The sequence below is a fragment of the Schistocerca nitens genome, chromosome 1, assembly GCF_023898315.1.
Source record: "Schistocerca nitens isolate TAMUIC-IGC-003100 chromosome 1, iqSchNite1.1, whole genome shotgun sequence".
Classification (NCBI taxonomy): domain Eukaryota; kingdom Metazoa; phylum Arthropoda; class Insecta; order Orthoptera; family Acrididae; genus Schistocerca; species Schistocerca nitens.
Window position 1 is genome coordinate 560,356,541 of NC_064614.1, and position 25,805 is coordinate 560,382,345.

Below are 25,805 nucleotides of genomic sequence, written 5' to 3' on the forward strand. Positions count from 1 at the left end.
CTGATGCAACAACAGAGCACCAAATGAAATTTATTTACTTACTTGGCAGATCACAGCTGTTCTGTACTTGTCATACAAAGCAGTATTGGCTAACTGAATTATAATCAGTATGCTAACGTTAGTCTAACAGTAATTAATCTTTGTTACCTGGAAAAAAGCTAAAACTTCTTCACAGAGTCATAAACGAAACTCTTTCAAGAAGAAATCACCTTTCATAATCACAATTTTCACACACACCAACATGTATTTTCGTGTTAACAATTTTCATATAAAATCTTAAGCTTTACATCCAAACTTTGCAAGATTTCACGATCAAGGTTCTATGATACAAAAAGCAGGAAACAAAAACATCACAGATCAATAAAACAATTATTGTTTTATAAAAAGCAATAAAATATAAACATATGCAAATATTAACAACTTGTACACATTGTATGAAACAAATAGAACACATTTTACTTGCTTATCTCAAAAATGTTCTCTAAAACTATATTACCAAACAATAAACAACAAAACCTATGTAACAGCACTCAAGAGTAACAACAAATGAAACAAATGTTGAGACAAATTCATCCTAAGGAGCCATAGACACCTTATATAGCTTTATCCCAAACAATGATTTGGGCACGGGCTATAAATAAAGCAATCTCATCAGCTTTACAACATATCAAACACAGAACGACTGTCATTCTGTAAGGCAATTACAAAGATTCCATAACTGTTAAATCCAACCCTTGCCCATAGTAACAAAACACTGTCTGTAGTCAGCATTACAGACAAATCACAACAATCGTTTGGAGAAAAGTGTTCTGTTTAGACTAAATTTTTCTCTAATGAACTTTAGTGGTGTCTTTCAGTGTTAAGATAAAGCTCACATTTCACCAGACTCTCAATCAGTTATAGCCACTTGCCAGACAATCAGGTGACTTCGCTCACCTCGTACTTCTGTATCAGAATCAGGAGGATTTACTGCTGGTTCACTACCCTCTCCTTCACCATCCTCTTCTTCACCATCACCTACAATAATAATAATAATAATAATAATAATAATAGTAGTAGTAGTAGTAGTAACAACAACAACAAACAGTGTACCGCAGTAAAAGAAAATCTGATGGCTTGAGTACTGCACATGATGAAAGACATTGTAAGCAGCAGAACAACAGCTTTAGTAATAGAAGCTAAGATATAAAATGAAATCCTTGTGAATGAAAGATGGAAACTTTGACAAGCGTAATCACAAACACAGAACACAATTTCATCAAATATTGCCTTCAGGATATCAATGAAATGCACAATTCTAGAGCATGAGATGAAAGTAATTAACTATAACTTCAATGAGACATGCACAGCTATGTGAAAAGCATATCCAAAAAATTAAAGAAATATTTGGAGGGGATAAAAAAGGACACAGCTTTATGAGCATCAAGAGTGCAGGTGGCAAGCTACTACTAAACAAAGGAGATTGAAATGTGGGGGGACTATGAAGATGGGCAGTAAAAGAAAATAAACCTGAAGAAAATATCATCAAAGAAGCGGATGAAAAGGATATTGGGGGTGTGATACTACAAGAATAATTTGACACAGAAATAAAATATCTAAGCTGAAACAAGGCACCTGCAGTAGATAATTCTCATTTGGAATTACTAACATCTTTGAGAGAACCAACCATGACAAAGCTGTTCAACCTGGTATGCAGGATGTATGAGACAGTAACATTGTCTGTTTAACACTCGTTGTCCAGGACAACGTACTGGGTTCTGTTACTTCAGAAATGTTACTCAGATATCTGTGAACCTATTCTGTATGCAGTGGGGCACCGTGTCACATGCTTTCCAGAGATATAGGAATATGCAATCTGCCCATTGTCCTTTATCCACAGTTTGGAGGATATCGTGTAAGAAAAGGGCAAGCTGATTTCTGCACTAGTGATGCTTTTCATGGAAGCTCTGCCATATGGCCTTTGTGTAAAATTGTTAACGGTCTTTCTTCTTCTCACTCAGATTTGTATTTAATGATGTAAATTAAAATTACAAAACCGGTCACGCCTTTAATAAAGGGTTTTCAAACCAAGAATACGTCCAAGAATTCGGCAACAAAACGATGTTAAGGATAATGATCTGTAATTTTGTGGGCCTATGGGAGTCACCTGCACTTTCTCCTAGTCACTTGAGACTTTGCATTGGGCACGAGATTATGCAAGCTAAGTAAAGGGCCAAAGCTGAAGAATACTCTCTGTAAAACTGAACCTGGATTCCATATGGATCTGGCAACATATTTATTTTTGACTCTCCCAACTGCTTCTCAGCGCCAGGGATGCCTATTTCTACATCATTTATGCAAGAGTCTGTGTGATGGTCAAATGATGATATATCTGTGGATACTCCTGCGTGCGTGATTTTTTGAAAAAAAACTTCAGTTTTCCTTTTGAGGTCTTCTATTGCCACACCAAATTGGCTGACAAATGATTAGATAGATGCCTTCAACCCCCTTTAGACAGAACCAGAATTTTCTCTGGTGCTCAGCAAGATCTTTTGTTAAGCTATGATCACGAAAGTTGTACATTTCGCACATCATCAAACTTTTTATAGCCACATGTTCTTTCTTGAACTGATAGCCCAACAATCTATGCTTCCTCAGCATTTTCACAAAGTTTGTTATTAAGCCATGGGTCTTTCCTGCCTTACTCCAATCACTCGTAACATAGTTCTCCAGAGTGTAATTTACAACCAGTTTAAACTTTGCCCACAATACCTCTATGTCAATCATGTCAGAACCAAATGATGTCCATTGTCTACTAAGGAGGCTAACAACTGCTTATCTGCTCTTCTCACCTTAAAAACTCTCCAAGCCCCCTTGACAGATTTATTAACTTTGGTAACAATCATAACTATATACTGTGATCAATAACCCTGTCTCTACACTGACACTATAAGGTGAGGCCTGTTTCCAGCTACAAGGTCTAAAATATTTCCACTGCATGTGGTTTGTTGAACTAGCTCCTCAAGACAATTTTCTGAAAATTGTGTTCATAATTACTTCACAAGACTGACTGTCTATACCCCCTCCAACCCAAAACAAACAATGTTGCAAATGTTCTACCTTTTTCTACTTGCAACTACTTTATAATTCTTTAACAGAATTCATATGATGCAAGAATGCAAAATCCAATATATAGCTGCAGGATGAACAGTACAACTTCAAATACAGAAGTGGCTAAATGTTATGTTTCTAAATGACCCACATCACTTGACAGTTACTTCTCTTTCTTTCTTTGTTTGGGTCATCTAAGGATCACACACCAATTTCAATGCTTCCTTCTTTGTTGTTCTTTCTTTTTCCTCCAGTATTCTTTCATCTTTTCACTATGAACCCTATTTCTCTCCTCGGGCCATTTTGACTCTGTCTTCTTCTCCCTGTTGCCTTGGTGGAATCCTTCCATTTTTAACACTTTCCTCTTGAAACTCTCTCTTTCTATTGCATCTTTTTCACTTATGTTGCTTCTTTCCAAATCTTTCCTAACTTCTTGAATCCAGGCTATTGTTGACTTCTCCTTCCAAAGATATTTAAAAATCTGTTCGGTTAACCTGTTGCTGTTCATTCTGTATAATTGTCCAAAAAATAGCAGTTGCCTCTTTCATAGCGTTTCATTTATGTTTTCTATGTTGCAATAAAGTTCTTCATTGTTTCTTAATTTCCATACCTCTGCATTTTTTGGCAGCCCAAATATTTTTCGAATGATTTTTCTTTCTAGGACTTCAAGTTTGTGTAATTTGTAGTTCAGTACTAAACATTCACTTGCATAAAAACATTCTGGTTGTACTACTATGTTGTAGTGCTGTATATTCAAATTTTTAGACAGACACCTTTTGTTGTAGACATACCTAGTTACTCCATAAGCTCTCTCCATTTTATGTACTCTTTCTTCTACAGCAAATTTTTCTAAGTCATTTTCTTGGACAATTTCTCCCAAATATTTAAATTTATTTACCCTCTTTATCTGGCCAATATCTGTTGCTAGGGATTCTGCAGCATTTTTTATATTTGTCATAACTTTTGTTTTTCTACAGATATCCTTAAACTTGTTTTGTTGGCTATTTCTTCTAAGAGATTGATTTGTATTCCAGCATTTGTTAGGTTTTTCAGAAAGAATGGCAAAATCATCCACAAAAGCTAAACAGTGAATTTCAGTTCCTTTGTTTTTAGTTCCTAGTCTGACTGGTGATAGCTTCTGTTCTTTTAGCTTCTATTTCCATTCTCTTACTATTTTCTCTAGTACACAGTTAAAGAGGGGTGGAGACAGGACATCACCTTGCCTTACACCTGTTTTTATGTTGAATGCTTTTGATATTTCACCCCGAAACTTTACTTTTGATTTGGTGTCTGTGAGCATTTCACGAATAAGATTTGCTAATTTAAATTTGATTCCAAATTGACAGTTACTAGTTTTATTAGCATGTTTATTTTTGTATGTCCGGTTCTCAACTATTTCCTTAAAGTTTGTAGGAGGTTATTCACACTTCCACACATGCGCTGCTTCCCTCAGGACCTACATTTTAATAGCCAGTCAGTTTGTGCGTGGCACTCGCAGAGTTCCATCCCGGCACCATGCCATCCCAGTGTGGCTTCAGGCGAGGTACTGTTATTTACTCTATACTTATCCCAATACCACTACCTTTAAAGTGCATTTTACAATCTTTTTTCTCTCATTTCATTTATTCATAGGTTCCAGTTTCATGCCACATTTTTTAATTCCATGACTATTGCTTTTTGCAAAATTTCCCAAGAAGGGTTGAGATCAGACAAAGTGGTTTGACTAATTAACACATGCACTCAGTCTTTCGGACACTTTTTGGCTCTGCCATATGGCCTTTGTGTAAAATTGTTAACGGTCTTTCTTCTTCTCACTCAGATTTGTATCTAATGATGTGAATTAAAATTACAAAACTGGTCACGCCTTTAATAAAGGGTTTACAACAGCTGCAGCAGTTTCTACTCAATGTGGTAAAGTTTGGCTATGGATGCCCATCCAGTAAACTGTTATGTTCAAGAATAATAACAATTTACAAACAATACTGTGACTTGTTTTTCATTTTTGAAGAATAAAATTCAAATACTGAATTTTTTAGATCACAGTTCCCTCTTAGTCAGATCTGAAAATTTAAAACCACTAAATGAAAACTGTAGTAACACCTAAGCAAAAAGTGCATCAAACACCACTACTATTTGACTATCGTGCACTATTTATTCTTGCAATATTATAAATACACCATTTGAAGACTTCTGAGTCACTACATGAAGGAAAAAGCAGTAGATGTGTGCAGAATTACAGACAACAGAATCTAGCCCAGAAAGTAATGAAGTACCAAATGGTACCTTCGTAAGAAGAAAAAAGTTTAATAAACTCACAGATGACTTTTTAATTTTTTTCCTGTGTATTGTTTTTAACAGATACAAAAGAAAACTTTTAAAATAGATAAAAAATTTCTGTTAAAAAAATTTAAAAATCAGCCACTGTCTCTCTACAGCTAGAGTCATAAGCAGAAACCTGCACCACAAATGAAAGAGCATTTTATTTGTTATTTGGGAAGAAATCTTACTTTATGAATTTCTTGGCAAGCTTACACATTTGAAACAGATAGAAGTCAGCACAGACATAAAATTCTGTAGTTATCTGCATTTTCAAATGGTGCTCACTTACATAACTACAGTTCTACACACATTTTTTCCAGACAGGTTGTTTACTCTCTTAATGTACCTTCCATTCATTCTATGCCACAGCCATTCCCCTCAATTCTTCGCCATTTCTTCCAAAAATTCTACGTAGCCCATTCCACCATCCTTCTGTTCAGTCAGTCCTCTTCCAATTTACTGCCGCATTCTGCAGGATTTGATCTTCACTTAATATTTTCATGTGCCCATTTTATTTTTCTGTCATTTACTAGTAAGTTCCACAAGAACAGAATAGGATACTTATTGCCCTTTTAGTATTTTCCATGCAATTACCCTCATCAATAAGTACATTATTTTTTACCTGTACTAATACGTACTGATTAATTTGTTTGTATTTGTTATGAGATCAGATAGTGAGTTTTTTAAGTACCTCTGTGATTACACAATAATAAAGCTGACTTTTTGCTAGTTGCGATGAGTAGCCGATTATGTAAATGAATGCCTCTGGTAATAAATGAACTTCTGAAATGTTAAGAATTCTTGACCAGTAAGTCAAACCACATTTCACTTGGGACAATATTAAGACTTTATGCGAGCCCAAGTTGAAAAGTAATACCTCCAAATTTTCTATTCTGTTCTCAAGATCAGTTGAGGTATTACATGCCATGTGCATGGTCATCCTTCCCACTTTGCCGCCCCTCTGTGGCTAAAGTGCTCCAAATGGTAGCATGTAACATGGCAATGTGTACCATAACAATGTCAGTGTACAGCGAGATCCTCTGAATACTGAAAGCATTAATTCAAAGAATTTGTCAATATATGAAGCACCCCTCTCCTACTTCAGCAAGACAATGCCAACCCCACATATAAATGCTGCAACATCTGAAACAATCAGACACCTTGGGTTTGCTGTCGTCAATCATCCTTAATACAGCCCAAACTGGGACCCCATCTGATTTTGATCTGTCTCCTAAACTTAAAAAAACACCTTCAAGGACTTTGATAGTGAAGGAAGGAAATGTGAGGTTGTGGCTTCATCAACAAAGTCAAACACGGTACAGTGATGTTATCAACAAATTGATTTCTTGTAGTGGGAAATTTGGAAAGCTCTAAGAGTTTTCACATAAAAATTTGGAGGCATCACTTTTCACAACATCCTCGCACCAAGTTGAAAAAAATATTGTGGCAAATGTCACAGTAATCCCATCTTTCACAAAATAACTCCTTGGTCATCCATTTAGACTAGGAGAAATGATAAAAAATAACTAAAAATAAAAGAAGAAATAACTCATACGAGAGCATTCTGTCAAGCTGCAAATGTTAATGCAAAAGTTTCCAGATTTTCTCTGATGATTAATGTATTTACTAATAGTATGAGTATTATGAAAAGGATAGTTGCTACTCATTAAACAGCGGAGATGCTGAGTCGCAGAAAGGACAACAAACAGACAGTCAGGAAGTCAGCTTTCGGTCAGCAAGGCCTTTGTCAAAAATAGACAAAATACACACACACACACACACACACACACACACACACACGGTCTGGCTGTAGCTGCCAAAGACTGTAGTTATGCGTGTGAGAGTTGCATTTGCATTTGCATTTGTGTGTGTGTGTGTGTGTGTGTGTGTGTGTGTGTGTGTGTGTGTGTGTGTGTGTGTTGGGGGGGGGGGGGGGGGGTTATTCTTGACAAAGGCCTTGTTTTCTGGAAGCTACCTTTCCAACCATCTTTTTGTTGTGCCTCTCTACAACTCAGCATCTCCACTATATGGTGAGTAGCTACCCTTTTCATAATATTGTTACATTCCATCCTGGATTTTCCATTGCTTAATACTAGCAGGAGGTTATAGTTTAATTCTCATCACAACACGGAATTAGTAGTGGAGCTCAGATTTGACAAGGGACAGGGCAGGAAGCAGTCATTACCTATTTGATGAACTATAATGACATTAGCCTGCACTGAATTAGATTTACCGGTAGTGATTTCTTATGACTTCTGTAATGCCAGTGCCTTCAACAACGTCCCATTTGACTCAACGATGAGCAGTGAAAATGGAAACAAGTGTGGTATGGATAATGTCATTGTCATTTCTTGTTAGATACACCACGAATATCCAAAACAAACAATTATGTCCTTATCCACTTACTCATGGTCTTGTAATATTCTTTAATTTATTTTTTTACTAACTTCTCCACAGTGCACTTGTTATTTTGAATGGTTGAGGAAGTTTATATAATTTGTGCATTATAGAGTCATACAAACATTTGACTTATTTCATGGTCACCTTAGCAGCTATTCTTGGCAAAGCTAAGACAATGAAATAATTTTTTCCCCAATTTGAGTTATCAATTCAATTAGCTTTCCTAATAGTTCACTGGTATGTATTACTGACACTTGATAAAACTTTTTTAAGCAAAGGATGGTTATTTTGGTATGCAAGTCACATTACAGAACCTACATCTATACATCCTTAAGATAATCAAAACATACTGGATTAGTGTTTAAAAATTGTGACATAGGCAACAGAATCCATACAATTCTGTAACCACATTAGTTAAACAGTACAAGTAAGTGCATCTTTTATTTATGAATTAGTGTCATAATCATATAAAAGTACACTGTAGATATTATTTATTTTTAAAGAGTAGCATAAACATAATTACAAATGTAATTTATAAAATTGTGCACAATGAAAGAAGCATTACAATGAGTTCTTTTTGCATTTGTAATTAGTGTGTGTGTGAGAGCAAATGCCAAACAGAAATTAGCACATGACCTGACAATGAAAACAATATCTACATATCCTCTGATAGATAAATAAAGAGAATTCTTCAGATATTCGTAACTACTTCACTCAACACTTTTTTCACACTTTTATCCATGAAGCTTTTGTAACTTCGTGATGCAGAACTATCCTTAGTCTTTGATACCACCTTCTATATGAACATGCCTAGTAAAGCAGGTTGGTGTTAAAAATGAACTTCAGCCTGATGACAGTATTAGCTGTTTATCATTCTAGTAGCATTTCCATTATAATATATACCAGAAAGACTCAATTATATGTATTTGTTGTGCATTCACTATTACTGTGTTATTTGATTTAAATTATTTATGATTTTTAATTTAAGAGCCTTCATCACTTTGTTTTAATGATCAATTTTTAATATAATTTATATTTTTTCTTATTCTTAGACTCACACATAGTTTTAAGCATTTATCACCAGATCTGCATAAATTAAGAAATTGAGGCAGCATTTGTCAAGTCCATTTTCCTTGTGTCAAAAACTTTGAAGTCCTCTTGTTGTTCTTACCATTACTTATTGATCTTTAACTTGGTTACTCTTCAATTGCATGCATCTTTGAATATCAAACAATATCTTGCTACAGACTAAGGAGAAAGTATAAAGAATGCTTATATTAGCTCACTTATCAATCGCTATTTTTCATTACCATGCACCCATTATCTTTATCGCTGCAGGTCTTTGTTCCTTTGAATGAACCTATTATTTAGGTATTCATATCGTTTTCTCCATTAGCAAACACATTTCTTAAACATTATTATTGTTATTCCTTGCTTGGTTTTGGATCTTCGTATTTCATCTCCTTGCCATGAGTGTTTTCCAACAACTTCTCTGTAATTCTTGGACCAAACTATTTTTCTTCTACAAATTTTTTTGTAATCTAAAGTTTTAGTGCTGTTATCACAAATATTTTGGAATCAAGGTCACAGGAAACAATGGCCTTTTATGTAGGCTGTATGCTGAGAAACACCATGATAAACAGTTCTGGACTATTGTAAATAGGAAAAACGAAATATCTCATGGAAGCCCAGTTAATACTACATACATGCAAGCAGGACGAATCAAAATCTGCACTGTAGGCAAAGAAGACACAGATAGACTGTTGGACTCCAGAGTTCTTAATTGAACACACGGTAATTTAATGTATTACGGCACCAGTTTCATGTTCCCATTCATTCTATAACAACAGTACTGATATCTGTTCACACCATGTTAGTACCACTTCTTTAGAGTGGCTTCACACTACTGATGCATTCGTTTCGAATGCTCTGTTGTTTATCATATCATGATGAATTCTGTTGTCTGTTAGTGACTAATTTTTTAATAAATCATGAAAATGGAACTATACAGCTGAACTGACTACAGAACTACTTTATTTACTGTAGAACCTTGCTGATCTGACCTCAGATGGTCCGACTCCCCACTTAGTCTGACCATTCCATTTCCTGTGTTTGTTTACCTACACGGACTGCTGCCACAGTCGGGATGGGACTTGTCGATAGCTCATCGTCTGCGACATGGACCAGTAAAAAGTTGACTGCTGCTACGTCCAATTGTTCAGTCACATTTAGTATGAAATAACTTGTTTCTAAATTGATCATTAAGTGTTACTGCATACACATTTTTTATAAATTAGTGACAATATTCTTCTAGCTAATTAAAGTGCGTAAAACTAAATTATTGTGTCAACTAAATGTAAACATGTGATGCTGTCTTCACAAGCAGACATTGAGTCCAGTGAAATGAGTGAGTGGAATTAACTGACGACCAATTCATTGAAGCAGTAAATCTAACAACTGATGAGAACAAGAACCACCAATAGACATTGTGTGAATTAGGAAATGGCAGAACACAGTGGCAAAATCAAAGTTGTTGTCTGCTAAGCAAAACGACATTACTGAATTTTTTCGTCCTGCTTAAGACCAGAACATATTTTTTACCATGTGATTTCTCATGTTTTAAACAGTTAAGTGCAAATCAGTTGTGCGTCAATGCAGTACTGTAATAACGTATGTACAGATACTAAATTTTCACTCACAGTACGGTAAAAAAGCTACTGTATATTAAACTTTGGTGTAAGTTTTTTTTTAGTGTTTGAATGTTTTCTTTTTGTTTTGTTACTGCTTCAACATCGAACAATATTTCAGACAGTATTTCCAGTTGAACATTAAAGTTGTGCTGTACTATAATGTGGTGCTATGGTTCAATAAAAGTGTTCCCCTGATAATCCGACCATTTTTTGCATTCTGACCATGCTCCTTGTGCTGTATGGGATGGATTAGCGAGGTTCTACTGTAATCATCCCTCTCAGGAGACACCGCATTAGAGTAGCACTGTCCATGCGGGCAAGAGGGTTTGCATGCTCCAGGAAAGCAGAGGGCCATGCCGGCAGCAGCATAGCCACTGGCAGGGTCTTCCAAGCCGGATGGGCCTTTGCAGAGGAGCCAGACAAAGTGTGTCCCACAAAGCCCTTTCTTTCCTCTTATCCTATCCTGTTTCCCATCTCTTGTCTTCGGAGATATGGACTCTGGTAACACTGCCATGCCACCTGTATAGGAAAGGGACAACTCCAAACTGCAACCCAGAATCGGCACTTCCGTTAGGCGCAAGTACGGTCCAAACGGAAATGAGCGGCAATTGCCTGCAGCCAACCTGACTCCACACGTTGTATATTTTCGCTCCTGTGGAACCAGTAAGCTAGGCCGAATGGGTGGCACGAGTAGTGGGCAAGCTTGGCATCAACTAAAATCTGTGCCCCAGGCGCAGTAGCATCCACGGAGGGGACACTCCATCCATGGGAAAACAACATGGATAGCGGAAGTTACTGGTCATAAGCCCGCTCAAATGGGTATAGGAGTGGGCGCCAGGATTCGCTATTGACAGTGGGAGGGCCCATCATAGGTCCACTGGCCAGTCAGTGCCCACTTCAAGCTGGACAGCCCCCCGTCAGTTATGTACTGGCTCATCCTGGTGCCGATTGTTCCATTGGGTGTATGGAACACTAGCACTGCTAGAAGTCATCATCATAATATTGACACCCACTGCTACAAAAATAAAAAATGAAATAAAAAGTAAAGATATTTCATTACACATAGGTACATGGAACATCCACACTATGCTGCAAAGCTTACCAGACACCTGTAGAAGCTCACAAGAGCTACACAAAACAGCTGCTATCGACTTACAGCTAGACAGACTCAATATTGCTATAACAGAGCTGCAGGAAACCAGGCTACCAGAAGAAGGCTCAATATGGGGAAAAAACTACATTTTTTTCTGGAAGTACAAAGATGCTTCTAGCCCCAGACAGCATGGAATCGGTTTTGCTGTCCGCAATAACTTGCTGTGTTGTATCAAAAACAGGATTGGGATCTCAGAATGCAGATATCTGTATCTGCACCAACACTTACCTCAGCTGCAGATGCCAAGGATCAGTTTTATGAACAACTCAGTGATGTGGTACAAGGAGTGCACTCTGGGGACCGTCTAAGCATCCTTGGCGATTTCAATGCTTGTATTGGTAGTTGATTTTGTGATCTGGCCTGGCTGTCTACGCAAACATGGAGTGGGTAAGATGAATGAAAATGGTCTACAGTTGCTTGAATTCTGTGCAAAGTATCAGTTGTGTATCACCAAGGCAAGCTGAACCACAAGGTTTCCTGGATGCACCCCCACTCAAAACATTTGCACCAATTAGATCTTATTCTAACTAAAAGGAAAGATTTGTGTTACTTTCTTCATACACATTCTTTCCTTAGTACCGACTATGACATGGATCATGCACTAGTAGCGACAAAAGTATGCCTTGTGACTAAAAAGTTCCACTCAGCCAGAACACCTTCGAAACAAAAATTAATCTTTGCCAAACAAGAAACACTGCTGCAGTAGAATTATTTAGTAACAAGATATGAAAAGAGACGGCTCCCTGGGACCCAGCCGCTCATATTTCTGAAGACTGGCACCAAGATAAAATCGCTTCTTACCGTTATAACTGAAAATGTGTTTGGTAATCTGGAAGCAAAATACCAGGATTGGTTCATCGAGAACGTGGAAGGCCTGAAACCTCTCCTTGAGGCTAAGCGTCAGGACACTGTCATCTGGCATAAAAACCAATGCAATTCTATATGCAGGGAGCTAAGCAACTGTCCGCAACTGCATCAGTTCCAGTTGGGAGCAACTTTGCACTGGCATACAGGAGTGTTTCAATGCTGGCGACATTGGTGGTGTGTACTTGGGCATCAAACCGGCCATTGGAGCCTTTCCAAAGAAGAGCGTACCACTAAAGGAAATAGATGGAAAAGTCATCACAGATCGAAATCATCAATTGCACTGTTGGGTAGAACATTACTTCAGTGTCTACTCACATCCCATCAATGTTAGTCCAAACGCAATGGATGAAATTCCGCAGATGACACCTTACCATGGCTTGAATGCCACGCCTACTATGTTGGATGCCACACCTACTATGGAGGAGCTTCAAAGAGCAATTGCACAGCTCAAATGTGGGAAGTGCCCTGGCAAAGACAAACAACTCCACAGAAATTGTAAAATTTAAGCCAATTTTTCCACTGCTTTTCAACCTCTTACTGAAATGTTGCGGTGAGGGTACTGTGCCGCAAGACATGCACGATGCCAATATTGTTACTTTATACAAAGGTAAAGGTGATTGTGGTGATTGCAACAGTCACCGTGGAATCTCACTTCTGAGTATACCTGGAAAAACATTTGCCTGTGTGGTATTAGGCAGACTTCAGAAGCTTGTCCTCAAAGATCTACAGTTGATATGATCTTCACACTCCGGTAAATTCAGGGAAAGTGCCGTGAGCAGGAAACCCCTCTGTTCATTGCCTTTATTGACCTAAACAAGGCTTTCAACACAGTTAGCAGGGAAGGATTGTATGCAGTACTTTTGAAGATAGCATGTCCTCCAAAGCTCTTAAAGATGATCAAGGCTTTTCAAGAAAATATGGAAGGTGCTGTGGTCTTCAACAGAGTCGCATTTGACCCATTTGCTGTGAAAAGAGGGGTTCGTCAAGGGTGCATATTGGCTCCCACTCGGTTCAATATTTTTTTCTCAGCACTCCTCAAAGTCGCTTTTGGTGAAACTAACCTGGGGCGTTCATCTGTATACCAGAGCTGATGGGAAGCTCTACAACATTTCTCTATTCAGATTCAAGCACTTCCAAGAAGACTTTCTTGTAAATAGCCTTTTATTTGCTGACGATGCTGCATTTATAGCACATATTCAAGATGATCTGCAAGAGCTTGTGGATGAATTCTCTACTGCATGCAAGGCTCTTTTCCATGTTTATAAACATGAAGAAGATGGTTGTCATGGCACAAGGATACACAGATCCACAGACAACAAACATCTTACATTGTTGACAAAAATAATTTGTGTATCAATCGTGTGCTGAGTACTCTCTTGTATCGAGCTGAGAGTTGGACGTCGTATGCCAGAGAGTTGGACGTCGTATGCCAAATGGGAATGAAAGCTCAAGGTCTTTTACCTGCGGTGCTTACAGAGCATCTTGGGAATATCATGGAAGGATCATGTGACAAATGATATGGTTCTGAAAACTACAAAACAACAGAGTATCACTGCCACGCTTAAGCAATGTCGCCTGCGGTGGTTAGGACATAAGCATTGTATGGACCACTTGTGTCTGCCCCGGTGCACATTACTCAGTGAAATAGCACGAGAAAAGAGACCTCGTGGAAGACCTTCACTACACTTTAGTGATTGCGTAAAGCATGATATGTGCACATATTTAATTGCAGCAAATGGAGGAAACTGACTGCAGACGGAAGCAAGATGCATGACCAAGTATGGCTAAACAACTTAGCTGCAAAACAATCACGCAGACATGAGATTCTGACTAACCCCCCTCCTGGAGCGACTCATATTTGGCTCGCTTGTGGGGGCCAAGTCAGCTCTCGCATCGGACTTCTGAGCCACCAGTGAAAATATCTCCAGGATGCCACTTGAATCTTCTGACAGGAAGCACCAGGCCATTATATTATATACTGTAATTGTTTTTAAAACTGAAAATGTTTGCATTACAGGAAATTGGAGGGTGAGGGAGGAAGGGGGAGGGAGATGGGACAAGGGGGGTGGGGGTGGGGGAGATTTGATATATGGAACAGGGTTCATATTACTAGTTTCATAAGTGTGACTGACAAATATTAAGTGACCATACAATTCAGAACCTTCACTACCTTTTTTTTAAAAAAATCCACTTGCCCAGATTCACAAAAACACTCATATATCACAGAAAGCATAAATTAAATCAATTAAATGATAAAGATCCTCTTGTTCTACATTGTTGTACTAATTTTTCCAGCTAGTCCAGTGGGGCAGTTTTTATCTACCCCATGAGTGCTATGATCCGGATAGTATTACAGAGAGCACTTGTCTCTACACAAATACAGGATTATCCTGTAACTTCCCACAAAGTCATCATTTGATTGTATCAGTCCGATCCTGTCTTCACTTTGTCCAGTCAGTAAACACAGTTTCCTAGTGATACAGAAGCCTTCTGTATCATAAGCTGGACCAGGTACAAGACAGTATGGGTGTTCCTCAGATCATTTTAAGTTCTCCTCTTGGGTTGAAATTATTTAGTGTTTTGCCTGTCTGCCAAAACAGTTTCCTGGATTTGAGGCAGTTAGTAGCTGTGAGACACTAATGTATGGGAAGTATCTGGGAAGTTCTTAATTTTATTGTACTCCTTAGCTGTCTTAAGGCTTTTCTAACATCAGGACATTCAATGTGTGGCAGCAGTAGAAGATGAACACATTGTGTATGCCTAAGTATTCCCAAAAGTCTCATTATCTCCCGTAATTAGGCATCCATTCTAGTCATATAAGCACTGCGGTAACAAATAGGTGCGCAAATGTCTGCCACTCCATGTACTAGTGTCATTACTGAGGTCATTAATGTGTCTAAATCAGAGCCCTATGATATACATGTCATTTAACCAATACAACATTACAGTTTTTCAATTTCTGCTTCAACCCATCCATGTGGAATATATGAAATTGTATGATCCAGCATTATTACAAGATATTTTGGTTTGTCAATTCTTCATTGACACTGTTAGAATTCTTTCTTTATCTCTGTTAGTAAGGGTAGGTGTCCCTTTACCAAATGTGTTATTTGCACTGAAATGCAAGTGTCACTTGGTTTAATATTTAGATATTATCTCTAGGTCATTGTTAAGGCTGACTACTTTCCTCAAAGCTTTTGAACTGCCTGCAATGTCCAGGTCATTGTATTACACCAATTATTGGCCTTTCCATTAAATACAGTTCTGACTTTTCTACCAGTCACCAAATTTCTAGATAAATATGTCAGCTTTCAACTGATGATCCTCATTAGCTCGGCCACGAGTACCTGAAACCATATGGTATGGTGTGTCGAGGTCAGGTTGATAAAAATAACTTTAGTCTTTATTTTGTTCCAGAATCCTTTTGCAATGTAAGTTGTATTGTCAAGCCTTGGGCATAACAATTCTGCCAGCTCTGAAACTAGCTATGTTTGAGGGAAGAATAACCAATATGTATAGTTTAATCCCACTATCTCATATATTTGACAGTCCTTTCATGACGTCTGGCCTTCATAATGCTGTACAAACATGGCAAAGGTTAACAGACTGTCTTAAAAGGACTCCCACATTGTTTTGCATAGCTGGACGACATTCCAGTTTTCACAGCCTCACCAGAACACCACCAGCAGCAGCAGTAGCAGCATCTAACTGAGGTATTTCAATTATTACAGCAGTACAGCATACTCTTGAATACCTGTAAATGCCTTTTTGGTGAGACAGAGATCGACTTTCAGGGCCATTAAATCTCTTCATCAGGTTCACTACCATTACCTGAGAAAGTCGAGGTTACTTTACTACTCGCACGACCAAACACTTTCAAAGAACTGTGACGGTTTCTGGGCAAGCTTAATTATTAGCGCCAAAATCTGCCGCATGCAGCCAAATCGCAGGAACCATTAATGGCTGTGTTCACTTGCCCAAAGAGCAAAAGGCAATTCAACCAGTCCATGGTCGGATAGCAAATCTCTGCTTTTAAGGCAGCAAAACAAAGCATAGCAGATGCTGCTGCATTACTCGCACATCCTGATCCAAATGCAACCTTGGGGTTACTGATAGACACAAACCAGGCAGTGAAGCTATGATGCATGGCACCTGCTGGCTTTTTTCTAACAAACTTTTGCCATTGCAATGAAAATGGAGTGCCTACTATAGAGAGCTTCTGGCAATCAACGAGGCCATTAAAAATTTCAGATCACAGCTTGAAGTTACAGAGTCACCCATTTATACTGATCACAAGCCGATGACATAGCCTTTCACCAAAACACCACCAACTGTTCACCTCAGCAGCACAATCAGCTGGTCTAAACAGGCCAATTTGGCATGGATGTGAGGCCCATTTCTGGGACCAAAAATATCGTAGCTGACTACCTTTCTTGTATTAGAAGTGCCTCACAGTCATAGTTGATTGACTTCACTCAACTTGCAGAAGTGCAATGGACTGATCAAGGACTAGACAGTATGCTCGAGGATTCATCTTCAGCATTAGACCTCCACTTAGCTGATGATCCTGGAGCTGACGTCAAACTACGTTGTGACATGTCCAATGGTAAACCACTTCCTTTTCCGCCTTATGTATTTTGAAGACGTGTGTTTGACAGCTTACATAAGCTGTGCCATCCTGGAGACCAACCACCAACTTGCCTAGTCTCCAACCATTATATGTGGCTGGGTATCCACAACAACTGGCAGGAACAGACAGATGCATGGATTAAGTGTCACTTCAGCAGAGTTCATCGCCATGTGCCTACACCAATAGGTGACTTTCTGGATACAACTGCTTACTTCACAAACATCCATATTGATGTGGCAGGCCCTTTGCCCTTAGCCTCCACCCAATGGCTAGTGGTACACAGTGATGATGATCAACTGCTTCACCAGATGACTCTAAGCACAGCCTTAGATACCATTTCAGCAGACTCTTCAGCGTCTGCCTTCATGTAAACATGGGTAGCACATTTTGGCTGCCCTCTGGATGTCACAACAGACCACGGACATCAATCTGAATCCAACTTGTTCACATAGATTAATAAATTCTGTAGCATAGGACCTGGAATCTCCACCAGCTGAGCTAGTTCACGTAGAACACTGTGACTACCAGGTAAATTTGTTTATCCACATGCAGGCCACATAGATAACATCAACCACGTAGATTTCATTTCTCACCTCAGGGAACGAATCATTCAAATCTGACCTCATCAAGCATCAAGACATGGCACTTTGCCCACCTACGTTCACCACAAGCTACAATGGTGCACACATGTCATGTTATGTGCAGATGGAGTGACGCCAGCACTGAAACCTCAATGGACTGGCCCTCACCACATAATTGGCAGAAACAAAAGAACCATCAGTGCCATGTCAACAAGAAGCCTTGTACAATCTGGGTGGACTGATTGAAGCCTGCATAAATATTCGAAGTCAAAGCTACTGTTGTACCAAGGCACTCATCTACTGTAACACCTGTAGCAGCACTGGCATCAACACCAGCACTAGCCTCAACACTGGCTATACCACCAGCCAGCACAATCAGCCGTACGACAGTATCAGGACATTGGGTCCATTTTCCAGTGCACTACTTCGAAAACACTCCACTTTCCTGGAGGGGGCTGCTGTAGCAACAAAATTGCTAGTTGTTGTCTCATGATATACATGTGCAAAATGTCAAAGAGTTCTCGTACCATCCGCCAGAGGCGGAGTGATTTCATTGGTTTAGCATTCCTTGACTAATGTGACTTATCGCGACTGCCATTTTTAGAAACATTTCTTTCTAATTTTTTTGATAGTTCACATATGGCTGTTAACTTCTCAGTAGCTAAGAAGTACTAGTTTCCAAATGAGAGTATTTGTTTTTTCCTTGTGCATGAAATTAAGTTCTTTCCTTCCTGTGATGTCAGAATTTATGTTTTGTCTTACAGCTAAATTTCAAGATCATGCGCGAGTATTTGTCAGGCGGCTAATGTTCTAGGAGTTCTGAAACTTTTAGATACCAACAGTTTGGTATGACAAAAACTAGATCTGTCAAAATGTCACTTGTATTATACTTTAAATGTGAAGGTAATAGTCATTTATTATTGTCTGTATTCCAAAAGTATATTCTACAGTAGTTTGGTTAAATGTATAACAGATATGTGATTTACAACTAAATATTTGTAGCTGTAATCATTACATGTTCCATGTCCCAAGTGAGCTCATCACTGTATTGATTTTTGTAATACATATATAATAAATGCAATATTTGCCACCTCACAATTCTATCAAATTTTTAGACAATCAAGTACAATGGCCTAACAAACTCACTATGTCAGTACAAAAGATAAATTACTACATGATGAACATTGTGCTGAACGAATTTCATGCACTTACTATCACCTTAAACTTGTAATGATCAGCAGCACATAGATTATTACCCAGAATGGCAGTTTATTATATGAAAGGGACATAGTATAATTTAGAGAATTGTTGAAGTCGTAAAGAGACAGCTGGGCTGGTCCATACTTAACAGCAGGAGGTTCAAGTCCTACACTGGCAATAGGTAGGCATAAAAATGGGTAATAGCATTCTTAGCTTTTGGAACCATAGGCTCCTTTGTAAGAGAGGGAAGAAAATTGGTTGGAAATTTTGGAAATGAGTGGGAGGCAACATCACTCTGTAACGAGGCCAGGAGGTACTGGCCTTGCATACAGACAAAGGAAGGCAAAATGAGCAAAATGGAGACAGAGTATGAGACCAAAGATAATTCTTTATTAAGCACTCTGCCAACTTCACTTCAGAGACGAACTATGATAGGGAGATATGAGAGATGTATTACAAAAAGAAAGAGAGAGAACAGCAAGCGAAAAGAATAATACAATTAATCTATAGTAATTATTTTCATTCATTTGTCTCTGAAATAATGTGGGCACAGCGCCAACTAATGTACCATCTTTGACCACTTCTTTTATCACTGTCTGCCTTCTTCCTCATAGAAGTAAACCTGGTTTTTGAGTGACCAACCCTCCTTGTAGAACCTATTCCAACCAATTACTTTCCCTTCCCTGAAGGAAAAATTGTTTCTGAAACTTATGAATGTACTTATCAATTTTTTGTGTGTGTTTCCGCTTGCATTATTGATCATTGCCCCTCCTAAAGATAAGAACAGCTCACTCTATCTGCTTATTTGTGAATTTAATGAAACATCATCCTTTAGACAGTCAATACACTAAATCACACCAATAGTTTTTTTTTTTTCCGAACTGTTGAAATGCAAAGTGCCATGGCAAGAGCTAATTCAGACAGTTTTGTATGGGTTTTCCTCATTATTATATTCTACTATTCCATATATAGTCATTAAGTACACATTCCAATATTACTCTCAAATGCATTATCAAAATACTTTCTTTTTTGCTGATGACAACTAGAGTATAGGATTTTGAAATATATTTATATCACAAAGGGTACTATGAATTTTATCAAGAAACTAGAAGGGTTGATAGACTCCAAGAGTTAACTACATGAAAATGCTTGTGAAGTGTGTGAAAAATATTTATCAACCGATGAAGGTTCTAAAGAAGAAGGATAAAAACATTATTTAGAGTTTAAGCTGTGACAGAGTCCTAGGATCTGCAATCCCAATAATGTATAACAGTTTTTTCAGTATCTGCATCACAAAAATTATATAAGCATTGCAGCCCCCAAGGCACAAAATCACAGCTTAAGCTCCAGATAATGTTTTTGACTACTTTTATTTCTAACAGCGTTTGTGATAATTGGGAATGTTTTTTCCCGATGAAGCCTAGGAAACAGACAAGAAAGAAAATATTCAAGAAACACGGCACAGCTGGCTTGATGAAAGTAGGGAATACTATCAATATGTTCCCTCGCAGTATACAGCCCACTGTAGAATAACCTTCTGCAAACAACAAACAACCCTACAGGCTAAGGCTATATACATTCCACCATTTTCTTTATCATACGTGTAGTAGTCGAGTTCAGTGTGCAGGCTGGTCTCTGCAGTTAAAGACATAACAAAAGAGGTGCTGATGGACTAAAGCTTTGATGGCATGCATGCATTCATTCATTCATTCATGCACTGTGTTTTGTCGACATCGTGAAGGAGAGGCTTCAGGATGTGGAATGAGTAATGTTTACATTACAAAGAAGCAGCCACTTCAAAGTGTAATAACAAAAAATTATAACTAGTGCTAATCTATTCAGTCTGATAATTATAGGAATTACTTCTAGATTACAAAAAAAAAGCTATTTTGAAGGGAGAATAAATAACTCTTCTTTTCACACTGTTAAGCTGCTCTTTCTATCTGTTACTTTGTACTAAGTATTTATGTAATTTTGCTGATTTCAAAGACCTTTATCAACTGTCCATAAAACTGGAAAAGTTAAAACCTTCTTAATGTTACCTGGAAATACATGCCCAAGTCCAAATATCCTGATAATTATACAACAAGTTAGGTGTTGAGAGGGATCTAGTCAAATCAATTATGTCATTCTTTCTTCCACTGCATAGTAATTAATATGTACAATATGACAGAAACTGATTGTGGCCAGAATTTTACATTGTGTAATAGTAACGGTCTCTTTTACTGTGTCCAGTGACCCAACCTAACAACAACAACAACAATCATAACAATCACAACTCCATGGCCAAAATATATAAAAAATCAGTAATACTTTGTTACTAATTTGTGTTGAGAAGTGTTAGGGCAATGTAGAATAATAGGATTTTGATGTGAAGATGCTCAGTGATGTCGCATAGCCTCATTTATGAAATGTTTATATGTTATGGCGAAATCCCAAAGAGCGAACAGTCTTGAACAGGCCAGCCATTTTGAACTCAAAAGTAACAGTGTGTATGTTACTTTGGCCAGCCATTTCATGCATTGGCTGGAAATCTTGGCCAAAGCTCGATGTGATTATGCAACAGTGTGCGATGGGCAGCACTTTCAGTGTTAAGTGTGCCCTGCATGGGGTAGCAGCTGCTTTTTGAGAGCAGGTCCCACCTCTGAGACTGGGACTTGTTTTTTCTGTCAAATCAGCTTCACTGAGAGTATTATAGTAATTCTTTGTATTTATCCTTCCACAGTGACTTGTTCTTATTTAGACAAATCAGTTTCACTGTGAGTACTGTGGCGATTCCTGATATTTATATTATGTTGTGCTATACTATATAGTAGAGCCCTGTTTATCTGACCTGAAGTGACCATGGCTAGGGAAAATGAGCAAGAAGGTTGAACGATGGGCAAAGTGACAAATGCGACTTTTAAAACTGACAAAATACATCAATGTTATGATTTTTTATAGTTTTCATTCTTTCTGCTAACCAGTTTAGTTTAAATGGAAGGTCAGATTACTAAAAGTCGGATGATCCAGACTCTACTATGTTTTTTATTTGTTGAATTTATATGCTTCCTGATGTTTTCCTTTAAATGTGGTAAATCAGCTACCTAACATAATTATTTGGTCTTTACACCTACCCCATGTAACAGTATGTTGATTTCAATCATTCAGATTGCTATTCCACAGGCTGTCCCATGTCTATTTCACATGGGAGTAATCAGCAGGGTGAAGTTGGCAGACATGCTAATACGGAACCAACATTTGATACAAAAAGCAGGTTTACAGATGCTTTGAATATTCTGCTGCAAGAAAAGTAAATAACAATAGTTCCTCACCAGAGACAGGTACTGATCTTTAACAGCGGACATTAAACAAGCCAAAGCAAAGCAGAGAAAAGAGAGAGTAGATGTTACTGAAATGGATTGGAAAGAAAAACTTATTGTGCCATTAACAAGATACAACAGCATTATTTTATACTAAGTGCATACAGAAGAGCTGTTCAACATACTACATAATATTCACCTGTAAATTGGATATGAAGGTCCCACACGGATGGAAACAGAACTACAAACTAAATACAAAAATGTCATAAAAGAAGGCATTAGGCTGTATCTCCACATATGCAATCCTTGCCAGACTAAGTTGTCTAATTCCAAGAAAGGCTTAGTATCCAATATCCAAACCTCTGATATTTAAAGAATTTAACCTAAGATGCCAGGTAAATCTGGCAGACCTGCAAAGTAACCCTGACAGTCAGCACAAGTATATACTCAATTACCAGGACTATTTAGCCATGTATATATTATTGCAACCTCTGAAAAACAAAAAAGCCGAAGAAGTTGCTTACCAGTTACTTTATCTCTTCACCACTTCAGGTGGCCTAAGTGTGCATCAGTCAGATAATGGGAGAGAATTTTCCAACTAAGTTAGAAATGCTCTAAAGAACTGTGGCCTTAACTGAAACTGGTACATGGAAAATCAAGACATAGCCAAAGTCAAGGTTCCAATGAATGTGCTAATCAGGATATTCATAATATGATAATGACATGGATGCAGATGACTGAATCAACACACTAGGCTGAAAGTCTCCGATTTATTCACTTCATGGAAAACTGTTCTTTTCATCAAGGCATTCAGCAGTCACAAAAGCAAAAACAGTTTTGAATATCTAAAATCAGACAAGTACGGTTATGCTCAACTTAGTGACAGATGAAGACCTTAAGAAAGTTGTTGGAGGATGCTATAAATGCAGGAACTCCTGCTGATAATTAAGCTGTCGCCATGGGGGGTGGAACCATTGGACTCTCCAGGCCATCTATCAATAATGTGAAAATACTGTGTGTGTTGTATCAAACGGAACGTAATACAGCCCACTGTCATGTATCCTGCAGCAAACATCTCCTTGCAGTTTGTGGAACAAGTAATGAAGCAGGTGAAGGATAGGGAGTGAATATCACATGCAGACTGTGTCAAAATAAACAAGAAATCAGAAAAAAGAATCCAGGTGTTCAGGTCAGTTTGCAAAAACAAGGTGCAGAAATGCTTAAATATTCCCATGCAAAATTCCCACCAGAAAAAATTGGAGACAATGTTCATATCAGTATAACAGATGTTGACAGAGGTCTTGGTGATCTCAGAAGTATTCTTGTAGTTGTCATGAATGTTGAGGATGCTTTCTCCGAGCTAGGAAATAGGTTTCTTGATGCATTTTGTCGTACAATCTTGCTTGAGTGACTGGCACTAATTGTACATACAGCTATCTGACGTACACCAAGAATGCAGAAACTTAAACAGTGTTTGAAGCCGGTGAGGTACAGGGTGTGGTAGATAAGTAATGAGACTGGCCGCCGCGCGGCGCCCCAGTCGCTCGCAGGGCGGTCTCCACCTGTACGTCACGTGGTGGGGGATCTGAGCTAACAATAGAACCGGTCCGCAGTCGCGTTGGAGCTCTGGTGCAGTGAGGGTCGAGCTTCGCGTATTATGTTGTTTGTGTGCCCGTGACACTTGTGAAAACGCTGAAGATGGATCGCTCGATAGAACAGCGGTATGCAATCAAATTTTGCTTTCGCTTGGGCAAAACTTCTTCGGAAACTTTTGCTATGATTACGGAGGCCTACAAAGAAGACTCCCTATCAAGAGCTCAAGTGTTCCGGTGGTTTAATGAATTTAAAAACGGGAGGGAATCCGTTGAAGACATGGAACGATCTGGACGCCCTTCAACGAGTCGTGTGGATGAAACGGTGGCCAAAGTGAAAGAACTCCTGGACTCCGACCGTCGTTTAAGTCTCAAAATGATCGCCGATGAGGTCTCCGTGAAAAAATTTACGGTTCACCAAATTGTTACGCAAGATTTGATGATGAGGAAAGTTTGCGCAAAATTGGTTCCCCGAGTGCTCACCGCCGAACAAAAGCAACAACGAGTGGACGTTTGCCGTGAGATGTTGAATGATTTGGAAAATAATCCACACTTTTTAGACAACGTAGTAACAGGCGACGAATCGTGGACATTCCAGTACGACCCGGAGACGAAAGCCCAGAGCTCGGAGTGGCACACACCGGCATCCCCACGGCCGAAGAAAGCAAGAATGTCAAAGTCCCGCATCAAGACAATGCTGATTGTGTTTTTCGACAAGCGGGGGTTAATTCACAAAGAGTTTGTCGCTCAGGGGAAGACTGTCAATGCCGAATTCTACAAAGAAGTCCTTCAGCGATTGCACAGAGCCGTCAAACGGAAGCGACAGGACCTTGCTCAACTCTGGCGTCTCCACCACGACAACGCTCCGGCGCACACAGCGTTCCTCGTGACCTCCTACTTGACCCGAATTGGAGTTGAAGTTTTGCCACAGCCACCATACAGCCCTGACTTGCGTCCTCCTGACTTCTTCCTATTTCCGAAGGTCAAAAGATGCCTGAAGGGTCATCGTTTCGACGATATTCCGAACATCCAACGTGCTGTCACGAAGGCACTAACTGGGATAACTCAAACGGACTACAGTGGGGCCTATGAAGCTTGGAAAATGCGCTGGCAACGTTGTGTCGACGCCCAAGGCGAGTACTTTGAAGAATATTAACGTTTTGTACAAATTGGATCAATAAATTTGTTTTTCTAGACTGAGTCTCATTACTTATCTACCACACCCTGTATGTTGTACGTGGCATTCCTTATGGGAGGAAAGTTATTGCACTTGAGAGTGCAAACAGAAGAAAGGAAACGAGACTTATGGATTAGAGAGACTGATTACAGAAAGTGGAGTGTGGGACATTGGAATGACATGCAGCAGGAATATAAAAAAAGTGTGCTGACTATTGGACTTAAGTGGCATGGCATGGGTATAGAGTTAACCACAACAGAAGAAGATATGGTGGGGAGTCTCAGGGGTAGGAAGGTATACCATATTACACTAGGAGCCAGGTGACAGCTATGCAAGAAGAGCCCAACCACAAATGGATGTTCCACATCACCCACAAACTACTCACTGGAGCATTTGTTGAACACATAATCAGAGTCCATAGTTCAAAGTGAAGGCAAATTGCCTATAACTGATGTTTCATCACATCTCAGGTTGGTGTGGTAATGGTGGTGGTGATCACACTGACTATTCTTTTAGAAGAATGGTTATAGAAAGATAAGATTATACAAGGTGATTCAAAAAGAATACCACAACTTTAGGAATTTAAAACTCTGCAACGACAAAAGGCAGAGCTAAGCACTATCTGTCGGCGAATTAAGGGAGCTATAAAGTTTCATTTAGTTGTACATTTGTTCGCTTGAGGCGCTGTTGACTAGGCGTCAGCATCAGTTGATGCTAAGATGGCGACCGCTCAACAGAAAGCTTTTTGTGTTATTGAGTACAGCAGAAGTGAATCGACGACAGTTGTTCAGCGTGCATTTCGAA

The 25,805-nt window shown here is 38.8% G+C and overlaps 1 protein-coding gene across 10 annotated transcripts in view; it reads right to left on the reverse strand.

The window, feature by feature from the left end:
- Positions 1-357: 357 nt before the first annotated feature.
- The window catches only part of LOC126254530 (C-Jun-amino-terminal kinase-interacting protein 4), a 263,338-nt gene continuing 237,890 nt past the window's right edge, over positions 358-25,805 (reverse strand). For 9 of the 10 annotated variants that reach the window (XM_049955327.1, XM_049955319.1, XM_049955323.1 and 6 more), the window contains one exon: positions 358-1,017. In XM_049955327.1, the coding sequence (XP_049811284.1) occupies positions 890-1,017 (128 nt within the window). In that variant the 3' untranslated portion in view covers positions 358-889. The remainder of the gene's footprint in view (positions 1,018-25,805) is intronic. The other variant, XM_049955325.1, reaches the window with a different exon arrangement.